This window comes from Bos grunniens, chromosome 15, assembly GCF_055505025.1.
Source record: "Bos grunniens cultivar Pamir isolate PY7600 chromosome 15, Bosgru_T2T1.0, whole genome shotgun sequence".
Lineage (NCBI taxonomy): Eukaryota > Metazoa > Chordata > Mammalia > Artiodactyla > Bovidae > Bos > Bos grunniens.
The window spans coordinates 24,864,641-24,877,172 of NC_141179.1; the positions used below are offsets into that span (position 1 = coordinate 24,864,641).

The 12,532-nt window shown below is 38.1% G+C and overlaps 1 protein-coding gene across 24 annotated transcripts in view; it reads right to left on the reverse strand.

The window, feature by feature from the left end:
* The window catches only part of USP28 (ubiquitin specific peptidase 28), a 65,415-nt gene that overhangs the window by 34,016 nt on the left and 18,867 nt on the right, over nt 1-12,532 (reverse strand). For all 24 annotated transcript variants that reach the window (XM_086339300.1, XM_086339289.1, XM_086339296.1 and 21 more), the window contains exons 2-5: nt 12,181-12,258; nt 11,117-11,246; nt 1,405-1,510; nt 341-500 (exon numbers count right to left, since the gene is read on the reverse strand). In XM_086339300.1, the coding sequence (XP_086195426.1) occupies nt 341-500; nt 1,405-1,510; nt 11,117-11,246; nt 12,181-12,258 (474 nt within the window). The remainder of the gene's footprint in view (nt 1-340; nt 501-1,404; nt 1,511-11,116; nt 11,247-12,180; nt 12,259-12,532) is intronic.

Consider the following 12,532-nt stretch of genomic DNA (forward strand, 5'->3'; position numbering starts at 1 on the left):
TCCAGGCCGCGACCATTTCCTTCCTGCTTGGTCCCTTACAATAGCCTCTCAAAGACGGGTTTCTCCTTGTTAATTAACTCGTGCTCTGCTGTAACACACCACTCACTCAACCTATTTAAAAGCACAGAAGACTTTGTTTTCAGTACTGCCCGCTTTAGACACCAGAGCGTCTAGGTCCGAAACATAAGAAAGTAACCGAAATACAATCATACCGTGGGGAAAATGCTCCAGTTTTATTTATCTTTCTCCATTTTTTTCAAAGCTGTTTTTCTCATATTTCAGCTTAATACATTACAAAACTATCTCCAAAAGACACAGTTGTCTCTTAAAAATTTCATACCTGAATAACAGCACTAAACCAACATGTATTGCCAACATTTTTCAGCCCAACTGGCCAACCATCAACTCGTCTCCAGTCATTGGGATTGGGATTTTCTCCCCAGACTTCACAGCGTTTTCTCTTTGAGCGTTTAGTTTCTGCAGAGGTTGCCTCGTGCATCCTATATTGTGCCAACATACCACACATCAAAAAGAAAAGAGTTAAACAACAATAAGGAGGCTGTAGATAACCTTTCATAGGAAATTCAAAATGCCAGGTACACTACTAACTGGGTTATCACTGGGCATATCATAACTTTAGTTTTAACATAAATGAAAAGTAAGGTTTAAACATAAAGTTGTTAACATTCTTCCTAGCAGAGATTATTACCAGTAAGGCCTCTGATGGAACCGAGTTGAGACTCAAGACTATTAAAAGTTTTACATTTCAATGAAAGTGCCTTATTTCAGACTTGCCATTGAAAGAGGTAAGAGAGACACTCTGCGAAAGATAAGCGCCTCCAAACTGTTTCACACACATATCATGGTCCTAAGCAACTCCGCAACAGGAGGTGATCAACGTGTCTACAAACTAACATGCCACCCCTGGAACTGGGTATTTGTGAACAATACCAACACTAAATCAGTACCAATTCAAAAAATATATCCGTCTAGTCACTTCTGAGACAGGGGAGTTAATGATAACTTTCCTTTTCAAATAGCCAACAATGTAACTCTCAAAGTTTACAAAGGCTCAAGGTTTATGAACAGAATACCAACTCATAGACACCTTAAAAAAAAGAGAATATGTATTTATCAGATATTTGCACTAGTTTGGTTTCCATCCTATCAACTGAAAACTACAATACCTTGCAGTTTCTACTCAACTCAAAGACAGCAGGCTGCAGTAAGACTCTTATCATATTTAGCTTCTTCAAAAGTGAACCAAAGAGTAAGTAAGCTAACATGAATTTAAATTTTCTCGTAAAAGAAGTTTCATTTAGGTGCAATTAAAGAAGCCTGGCAGAACTGTCTTCAACCTACACACTAAGGTGTGGCGCAAAGATTATAAATTAAGTCAATAACCTGTTAAGATCTCTTCCATCAGCTTGAATTTTGGGGGACTCCAGCAGACTCAAAGCAATGGCAGCCTGAAGATCATCCTTGCTATCGTGAGTAAGGTCTATCACTTCTGTAAGATAAACAGAAATTTAATTAGTCTACATGCAGGAAACACTGCCTTTCTGTCTATATTGTCTATATTAAAGGCAAAAAGGTAAAAGCAGTCACAAAATTAGCTCTCACTACAATGGCTCATCTGTGAAAAAACAACTTGATTACTCCTTGCCAGAGTCAAAGTAATAACTTACTGCCACACTGTAACCTTAAGATTAGCTAACAGTACAGTAACAACAAGCTGCTGAAGTACAACGAATCAAACACCCCCTTTTGCAGCCTTACTTCACAGGGTCAGAAATATATCCCATACCTGAAGGTTAAATAATGTACTTGTTGTAAAGTAGCAGCTAAAAGTTAAACATTCAAAAAAGGGGTACTTTCGATCTCACACAAACTACTCTAGAGAATAGGGAATATACTCCTCAACCCACTTTACACAGCCAGCATAACACCTTGTCACATCCCGAGCCAATCAAGGACAGTAAGAGAAAGGCAAAATGACAAGCTCACGCACGATCACACACGTGAAAAGCCTGAATATAAGCAAACAGAATCCTGCTAACACACCACAAAAGATTATATATTAAGACCAAGCTGAATTCACTGTAGAAATGAAATACTGAGCTACTGTTAGAAAAGAGACTGGTAAAATTCATCATCTAAACAATTAAAGGAAAAAATGATCATCTCAATAGATACAGAAAAAAGTATTTGGTAACATTCAACCTCTATCAAGGAATAAAAACTCCAAGCCAAGTAGGAAGGGAAAAAGTATTTTTAGACTGAGAATTATCCATGGAAAACCCACAGCAGACTTTATACTGAATTGTGAAATTTCCTTTAAAACCAAGAGTAAGATGAAGATGTCTCTTGTGAGGGCTTTTACTCACCGTGGCTCTCAAAGTTCCAGGTAGTGTGATAAGAAAATAAAAGTTGAAAAAATAAAGAATGCAAAGTAAGAAACAAAACTGATAATTCACATATACAATGAAGCCCAAAATAATCTATGGAAAATGGGCATAATGAATAATAAGAGGTGGTTAGATAAGCCATCAATGAACAAAAGTTAAATGAATTTCTATACATGAGCAATGAAATAATTTATAAAGACAAAAATCACAAAGAACACAAAACTAATAATCAAGACCTTGTCTACCAGCCTAAGAATAAATGTATGGATCAATGGAACAGAATCAGTGGGACTGAATTGACGGTCCAGGAATAAACCTCATGGTTGTAGTCAACTGATTTTCAACACAGGTACCAAGGCAATTCAACAGAGAAAAAATATCTTTTCAACAAAAGGTGCTGGGACAATTGGATAGCCACAGGCAAAAAAATGACTTTTAACTCTTTCCTCACTTCATTTACAAAAATGAACTCAAAGAGTGGATCAAACCCTCAAGATAAGAGGTAAAATAAGTCTTAAAATAGGTAAATCTTCATGACCTTGATTAGACAATGGCGTCTTCCAGATGACACTAAAAGTACAAGAGTTAAAGAAAAAACTGATAAATTTGACATCATCAAATAAATACTTTGGGCTTCAAAGGATACCATCAGGATAGTGAAAAGACAACCCACAAAATGAGAGAAAAAATTTTGCAAATTGTCTATCTGGTAAGGGAACTATGTACAGAATACATTAATTCCTGCAACTGAAAAATAAAAAGACCAACTTTAATATAATAAAATAATACATAATTAAAAAAAAAACTTTAAATGGGCAAAGAATTTCAATGGACAATTCTCCAAAGGAGATACACAAATGGCCAATAAGCACATGAAAAGATGTTTCACATCATTAGCCATTAGGAAATTCAAATCAAAACCACAATGAGATTAACATTTCACACCCACTTGGAAGGCTAAATAACAAGTGTCAGTGAAGATGTGGAGAAGTTAGAACCTCGCGTAGTGCTAGTGGGAACGTAAAGTCATGCAGTTGCTGGGGGAGCTAGAGGAATGGAGTTTGGCAGTTCTTCAAAACGTTAAACACAAAGTTTCACGAAATTGATTTTCTGGATATGACACCAAAAGCATAGACAAAAATAAAAATCAACAAACACAGCTAAATCAAGCTTTGTAAAAAACTTTAAAAGCATGAATGGACACAATCAAAAGAGTGAAAAAGACAATCTACAGAATGGAAGAAAATATCTGCCTATCATATATCTGATAGACAGTTAATATTCAGAATATATACAGAACTTCTACAACTCGACAACAATAAAAACTCAACTAATCTGATTGTAAAATAGGTGAAAGACCTGAATAGACGTTTCTCCAAAGATGATGTAAGATGGCTAACAGGCACATGAAAGCATGCTCAGTGTCACTGTCGTCAGAGAAAGTGCACAGTAAAACCTCAATGTGCTGCTATCGCCTCACGTCCATTAGAATGGCCATCAAAAAAACAACCAAAAACCGGAAAATAACAAGTATTAGCGAGGATTTGGAGAAGCTGGAACTCTTCTGCATTGCTGGTAGGATTATAAAACGGTGCAAATGCTACGGGAAACAGTACAGAGGCTCCTCAAACAATTAAAAGTCGACTCCCATATGGTCTAGCGATTTCACTTCTGGGTACACATCAGGGTCTCAGAGCTATCTGCACATCCAAGTTCAAATGGCTCTACTCACAAGAGTCAAGAGGTGGAGCAACCCCAATATCCATTGGCAGATAAATGGATAAACAAAATCTGGTATACATATACAATGGAGTATTATTCAACCTGAAACAGAAAAGAAATTCTAACATGCTACAATCTGAATGAGCATTAAAGACCTTATACTAAGTCAAACAAGCCAGGCACAAAAGGACAAATACTCTATGATCCCACTTATAAAAGGTACTTAGTTAGAGTAGTCAAGATCATGGAAAACAGAAATAACAGAGGTTGCTAGGAGAGGGAGTAATAGGGAATTACTGTTTAATGGGTACAGGTTTCAGTCTTACAAAACAAATAAAGAGTTCTGGAGATGGATGGTGATGCTAGTTGCACAATGACACGAATGTACCTAATACCAGTGAATTGTACGCTTAAAAATGGTTATGATAGTAACTTTCATGTTATGTGTAATTTACCATAAGGAAAAAAATTGGAAAGAAAAGAAAGTCACATGCCACTGCATCAATGAACATTGAGGACATTATGTTAAATGAGATAAGCTAGTCATGAAAACATAAATACTATATGATTCCACTTATATGAGGTATTTAAAGTAGTCAAATTCATAGAAGCAGAAAGCAGAAGGCTGTTACCAGGGATGGGGTAGAGAGAGAAAAGGGTTGCTTAATGGGAATGAAGTGTCAGATTTACAAGATAGTTCTGGAGATCTTTTACACAATAATGTGAATATACTTAACACTACTCAAATATGCACTTAAAAATGGTTAAAATGTAAATTTTGTTAATGTGTTTTTACCACAATTGAAAAAAAGAATTCTAACTAATAAATTACAAGGTAATGATATATAAAATATTATCATTTTGAAATCTCCAATAAAATAAAGAATCTAAGCAATAATCACCAATGGTGGCTGGAAACACTAGGTGGGGAATTTTATGATAAACGAATCAAGCTGACAACCTGAACACACTAACAATTTTAACAACACAAAAAGGGGGTGACCAGACATTATTCGCTTCTTGATATGACAAAACAGGAGAAATATACACAATACTACCTATGACACTGTCATGCCAGATAAGCACCTAAATTAACAGGAAAGACAGAGGACATAAAACTTCATTAAAGTACACCACAGGACTGCAAACAGCAAATTCCAGAATGTATGAAACACGACAAAAAAAGAGATGGGGAATTTATAGATAAAAGGAACCTTAAAATCATTTCAAACATATTTTAACATATTATTTTTTATGGAAGTATAGTTGACTTACAATGTTTCAGGTGCGCAGCAAGATGATTCAGTTATACAAATATACATACATTATTTTTGAAATTATTTTCCATCAGAGGTTATTACAGGATATAGACTATAGCTCCCTGTGCCATAGAGTAAACCTTTGTTACTTCATGCATTATCTGTTTTTTAATTAGAAATCAAGCATTCTATTCATACTAAGTCAAACAAGTGGAATCAAAATGTCATAATTTTTTTAGTTAGGCAAAAATTCATCCGTTTTTTAAAATATATATAATACACGTTTATATATATGTATACAAAAGATGTTCTACTACACCTGATAAAGGCTTGAGAAAGAAAATTTTAAAAAGAGATGGAAAAGTTGGAGAACATAAACTAAATGAAATGGGAGTACTGAATATGAAATAGAAAAAGTGAAACAAACTAGATAAAAGGTCATCATATAGTCCAGTTGTTTTTATTTAAAATTTTTTTTTACTTTCTTTTTTAACTTTACAATATTGTATTGGTTTTGCCATATATCAACATGAATCTGCCACAGGTATACACGTGTTCCCCATCCTGAACCCTCCTCCCTCCTCCCTCCCCGTACCATCCCTCTGGGTCGTCCCAGTGCACCAGGTCTTTTGAACTCTGTGGGAGAGGGAGAGGGTGGGATGATTTGGGAGAATGGCATTGAAACATGTATAATATCATATATGAAACAAGTCGCCAGTCCAGGTTCGATGCACAATACTGGATGCTTGGGCTGGTGCACTGGGACGACCCAGAGTCCAGCTGTTTTTAAACATGACTGCTCATTAGAAACATATCTGGAGCTCTGGAGAAAATAAGCAATACCTGAGCATTTGTATTTTTCAAAAAATTTCAAGATAATTCTGGTATGCACCTGGATTTTAAAAACTGATTTTTTTCAAAGGCTTTTCTATTATATCCTAGTTTTGGTGATATCGAGCTCATTTTTCTGTTGCCAATCATGATATAATGGTATTAAACGAGTTATAGTTACATAATCACAATAGTAAAAGATGTTTATATGTTTTCACAATCAATAGCCAGAAAAAGAAAAAAAAAGATAATTACAATTGCAAGCCTTAATGGGAACATGATTAACTGAATAATATAAAATAATTATAATATAAAATAATTACATACAATTTGGGGGGGGGGGTCAAGCAGAGTGATTGGTAAATGGAAGTGCATACATGCACATGTTTTCATCTCCCCAGCAAGTCTATGTCTTTTGGTTGATGCATTTAATCCGTTTACATTTAAGGTAATTATCGATATGTATGATCCTATTACCATTTTCTTAATTGTTCTGGGTTTATTTTCTGTAGGTCTTTTCCTTCTCTTGTGTTTCCTACCTAGAGAAGTTTCTTTAGCATTTGTTGTAAGGCTGGTTTGGTGGTGTTGAATTCTCTTAACTTTTGCTTGTTCGGAAAGCTTTTGATTTCTCCATTAAATCTGAAGGACAGTCTTGCTGAGTAGAGTATTCTTGGTTGTAGGTTCTTCCCTTTCATCACTTTAAATTTATCATGCCATTCCCTTCTGGCTTGCAGAGCTTCTGCTGAGAAATCAGCTGACAGCCTGATGAGAGTTCCCTTGTAGTGTTTTATTTGTCTTTAATTTTGTCAGTTTGATTACTATGTGTCTTGGTGTGTTCCTCGTTGGGTTTATCCTACCTGGGACAGACACTCTGTGCTTCCTGGGCTTAGCTACTTCCTTTCCCATGCTCAGGAAGTTTTCAGCTATTATCTCTTTAAGTATTTTCTCAGATCCTTTCTCTCTTTTCTCCTTTGGGACCCCTATAATGTGAATGTTGGTGTGTTTAACATTGTCCCAGAGCTCTCTTAGGCTCTCTTCATTTCTTCTTTCATTTTTCTATATTCTGTTCTGTGGCAGTGATTTCCACGACTCTGTCCTCCAGGTCTTTTATCCATTCTTCTGCCTCGGTTATTCTGCTGCTGATTCCTTCTAGTGTATTATTCATCTCTATTTGTCTGCTCTTTAGTTCTTCTAGGTCTCTGGTAAACATTTCTCGCATCTTCTCAATCTTTGTGTCCACTCTCTTCTGAGATCCTGGATCATCTTCATTATTATTATTCTGAATTCTTTTTCTGGAAGGCTGCCTATCTCCGCTTCATTTAGTTGTTTTTCTGGGATTCTATCTTGTCCCTTCACCTAAGACATAACTTTCTGCTTTTTCATCGTGATTAACTTTCTGTAATACAGTTTTTGTTTTGGCCATCTGTGAGACTGTGCTACTTCTTGCTTCTTCTGTCCCCTCTCTGATGGCTGAGGCTTATGTAAGCTTCTTGATGGGAGAGTCTGGTGAAAAATTTGATGGGAAAAACTGGGTCTTGCTCTGTTGGGCAGGACCTTGCTCAGTAAAGCTTTAATCCAATTATCTGCTGATGGCTGGGGTTGCACTCCCTCCCTTGTAGTCGTTTGGCCTGAGGTGACCCAGCCCTGCGGTCTACGGGCTCTACAGTAGGGTTAATGGCAACCTCCAAGAGGGTTTACTCCAAGGGGGCCCTTCCAGTGGCCCTGTCTCTGTGGTGAGCCCCTGCTGACCCACGCCTCCACAGGAGGTCCTCCAACCCTAACAGGGAGTTTTGGTTCAGCCTCCGGTGGGGTCACTGCTCCTCTTCTCTGGTCTTGGTGCGCACAAAATTTTGTTTATGTCCTCCAAGACTGGAGTCTTTTTTTCCCCTCAGTCCTCTGGAAGTCCTATAATCAAATCCTGCTGGCCTTCAGGGTCAGATTCCCTGGCCTTCCACTCCCTTTGTCAGATCCCAAAGACGGGAGAGAACTTCTTTGGCGTTATTGTTCTCCAGCCTGTGGGTGACCCACCCAGAAGATATGGGATTTGATTTTTTTCATGACTGTATGCCTCCTGCTGTCTAACCTTGGCTTCTTCTTTTTCTCTGGATGTGGGGTATCTTCTTTTGGTGGGTTCCAGTGTCATCCCGTCTGGCTGCAAATTTTTGCAGGTTGTCCTCCTGCAAAGCTAGTTGCAATTTTGGTCCTCTTGCAGGAAGAAATGAGTGCACATCCTTCTATTATCTGCCATCTTGAACCAGACTTCAAACATAGCTTAATGTTTTATTTTATGTGGGTCATTATACTCTCAAACCAACTACCAACATATTGTTCATGAGACAAGCAGGGAAATTTCTACAATAGTATTTGATGAGATTAAGAAATTGTTATTAATTTTTAAGTGTGATAATGTAGTAGTCATGGAAAAAAAGGTATTCTAGAATTTTTTTTAACTTAAGCACAAATTGTTATATGATCTAGCGATTCCACTCCTAGGTATATACCGCAAAGAATTAAAAACAGAAATGAAGTAAAATGGAAAACACGAAAATAATGTACAGAGCTAATACTACAGATCAGTGGTAAGTACTACCTTTTCAATAAAAGGTCCTGGGTAGTGAGGGGAGGTGCTGGGGGGCAGTGATAGATCTAACTATATTTCTATCTTATTTCTTACCAAAATAATCCATTTCAGATGAATTAAATATTTAAATATGAAAAGCAAAACATTACAATTTTAGAAGAAAATAAAACAGAATATCCTATGACACCATGGTATAGGAGTTCTTAAACAAAAACCATAAACCACAGAAGAAGATTAATAAATGAAAGCTATTTATTAGCTCATCACCACAGAGGAAAAACACAGGTCATCAATAAGAAGGTATTTTGCAAAGCCCAAGTCCAGAAAGATGGATTCATATCAAGAAAATAAGGTCACTATCAGTAAGAATATCAAGAATCAATACCAAGAAACCAACAGAAAAACCAGTAGATACTAAGAGAAATGTCACATGAAGAAACATGAAGGTCAAAAGGGAAAAGATGACCAGTATCATTATTTAAGTTTTTTAAATTCTAGTTAAAAACAGGACAATCATTTTACATCAAAAACACAAGCAACAATTTTATAATCTAACAATCGTAAGAGCAAGAGTTACCCTCAAACTCTATTCGTGGGAGTATACATAGGTTAAAAAATCATTTCGGAAACTAATGTCACCAACGCTGTGTGCTTAGCCGCTCAGTGCTCAGTCGTGTCCGACCCTTTGTGTCCCCACAGACTGTAGCCTACCAGGCCCCTCTGTCCACGGGGATTCTCCAGGCAAGAATACTGGAGTGCGCTGCCTTTCCCTCCGGGGATCCTCCCAACCCAGGGGTCAAACCCAGGATTTCCGCATTACAGGCGGAGTCCTTACCATCTGAGACACCGAATACCTACTAAGATGAAGACAGGCATGTTTCAGTACTCACCGATTACATCCCGAGTTTTTAAACACTAAAGAAACTCTTGCATACATGCACAAAAAAACGCGAATTAAAATAGCTCACAGTAGATTTGTTCATAATGGCAAAAAAATTCAAAACAACTCCAAAGTCAATCAACAAATATATCAATATATCAATTCTCTTGTGTATTCAGACCAAGAAATACTATACATGAAAAGAAATAACTACAGGTATAGCCAACATGGATGCATCTCAACAAGAAAAATATGGATTGAAATAAGTCACTGTGTATTAAAAGACATATAGAAGAATATTCACAGCAGCAGCACTCAGAATAGCTCGAAACTGCCCAAATATCCATTAATACCACCTGACCCAGCTGGCAGATCCTCCTCCCAGAAGCCTCTCTGGTCTCCAGAGTACCACTCTCTGGGTCTTTCTGCTATGCCTCCATACACTCTTCACTGCCCCCTCTACCTTCCCCAGACATCTCAACATCGGAAGTACCTACTGCTGAGACACGAAACCTTTTCTCTTTTCTATATCCGCTCCCTAGGAGAGCTCATCCTTTCCCATAACTTTATGTACCATTTACAAATTTATGATTTCAAGTTTTATCCAGGTCCAGCCCAGCTCTCTCCCCTGAACGGCACACTTGGATCGCCACTGTCTTTCTGACACTCCACCTTGATGTCTAACAGGCCTCTCAAATTTAATATTGCCAAAATCGATCTTCTCATTTTCCACCCCAAATCTGCTCCATTGGTAATTGTTCCCATGTCAGTTAACTACAGCTCCACACTTTCAGCCGCTTAGGAAAAAAACCTGGAGTCACCTTTAACCCTTCTCTTTTTTGTCACAGCCCCATCTCCTGTGTAAGCAGATCCTGTGCAGCAAGCACGTGTCACCCTTCCACCACCGCGCCCTGGCCCACACTGCCCTCAGCAGCAACAGCTTCTTGAACGGTGCTGGGCTCCCTTCTCTGCCCCATGCTCACTACTCCCTCCCACAGTTCTGTTCTCAACATAGCAGCCAGAATGATCCTTAGGGAGTGGAAACCAGTTTACAGCATGCCTCTGCAGCAAACTCTCCAATGGCTGGTCCTCCAGCTCAGAGTACAAGCCAAGCAGCTATGAAGCCTCTGCATAATCTGCCTCCCGTTCACTCCCTCCATGGCCTCATCTCTCACAAGGCAGCAATTCTTGTTCCTTTTGTTCATCTCCAGTGCCTAAAAGAGTGCTTGGCACCTAACAGGGGCTCATTAAATAACTGCTGAATGAATGGAACCATTTAAGTGCTGAGAATTGTGCCTGGCACCTCATTATGGCTCAGTAATTAGCCATGATTACCATTATTTCCGAAGGGTTGATGTGATGGAAAGGACACTCACAGAAACTCATCTCTTAATTTCTGCTAGTTCAGAAAAGGGCCCAGCCAGGATATACCTACTTGCTAATTCCTCTTTGCTGGCAGCACTCCCCTCTTCTTCAGATGGTTCTGCAGCAGTCTCTTGGCTGGGCTCTTTAACTCTTTCATCAGTGAGAAGGCTGACGGCCTGGGTGATGTCACCATTACTGGCCTAAGAGGAGGGAAAAAAACAAATTTCAAAAGTCAAACATCACGGCATTTAAAATAAACAGCAAGTGAGTTTGGGGGTTATAACTCCTTACTATCCTGGTGTCATACTAAATCTAGATATAATTCTAGGATATACGGTAGGAAACGTGAAGCGATGCCATCACACTCCCAGGTACAGGAAGGGAGTGGCATGGGCTGATTCCCCACAACACGCAAACAAGAATGAAACCTCACTGCTTTGGATACTTCTCCTCCCAACTGCACAATGGCTAAGGCATGATGTATCAGACTCCAAATGAATCAGCCCCTACAATAAAGGTGCCAGTCAGTCATCATATTCTCTAGTGGTGGCCATATTTCTATTTCGTTTTAACTTTTTAAACTTTCCTTAGGTAAAAATTCTAACGTATACAACAGAAGTGGGAACATGTAACTGAATCCCAAGTGCCCATCACTTGACTTCGATAGTCACTGAGCCACAGTCAATCTTATTTTATCTCTTCTGCCTCCTCTCCCCCAGATATTCTGAAGCAAATCCTAAGCATCTTATTACATCATCATCATTCAACATTTCAGAATGTATCTTTAAAAAAATATACAACCCACAGTGTTATTCTCACACAAATCACCAGTTTAAACTGCCCTGACTCATTTATTTTTTAGTTTGAATCAGGATCCATAAAAGGTCCATACAGGGCAGTTAGTTGATATTTATCTCAAATCTCTGCAGAGTTCCCTGCACTGTCTCTTTCATCCTCAACTTTTTCTTGCTCTTATAATTTATAGGTTGAAGATACTGGGTCATTTGACCTCTAGAACTTCTGTCCCTATACATATGCACTTTCATTTTGGCATAAAAATAGCTTGGACTGACACAACTATGATATGAACAACTGTTCTAAAACCTGTTGACTCAAACAGGCCTTGAAACTAACCTTCAGAGCTTCATGAAGAAAAGAAGGGTCCTGAATGCCTGTGATTTCTCTCAGTTGATTTAACAGCATTTGGCAGCTCTGTATTTCAGAAACAAAATGAACATAAGACATGTGTCAATCAGAAAGTAAACCGGGATACATGTAACGAAGAGACATGAACATCTAGGGTAAACAGGCTTGAGAACTGCATTTCTTACTTTAAGAAACCAACAAGCTCCAAGCAACAAGGTACTGACTGTCAGACACACTGTGAAATGTCAAATGTATTACTCTTTTAAAAGCTTAATCACAGAAAATGCTTTTGATACTTGTGGAAGAAATACAAGTGACAAGTAAAACTACAAATGCATAA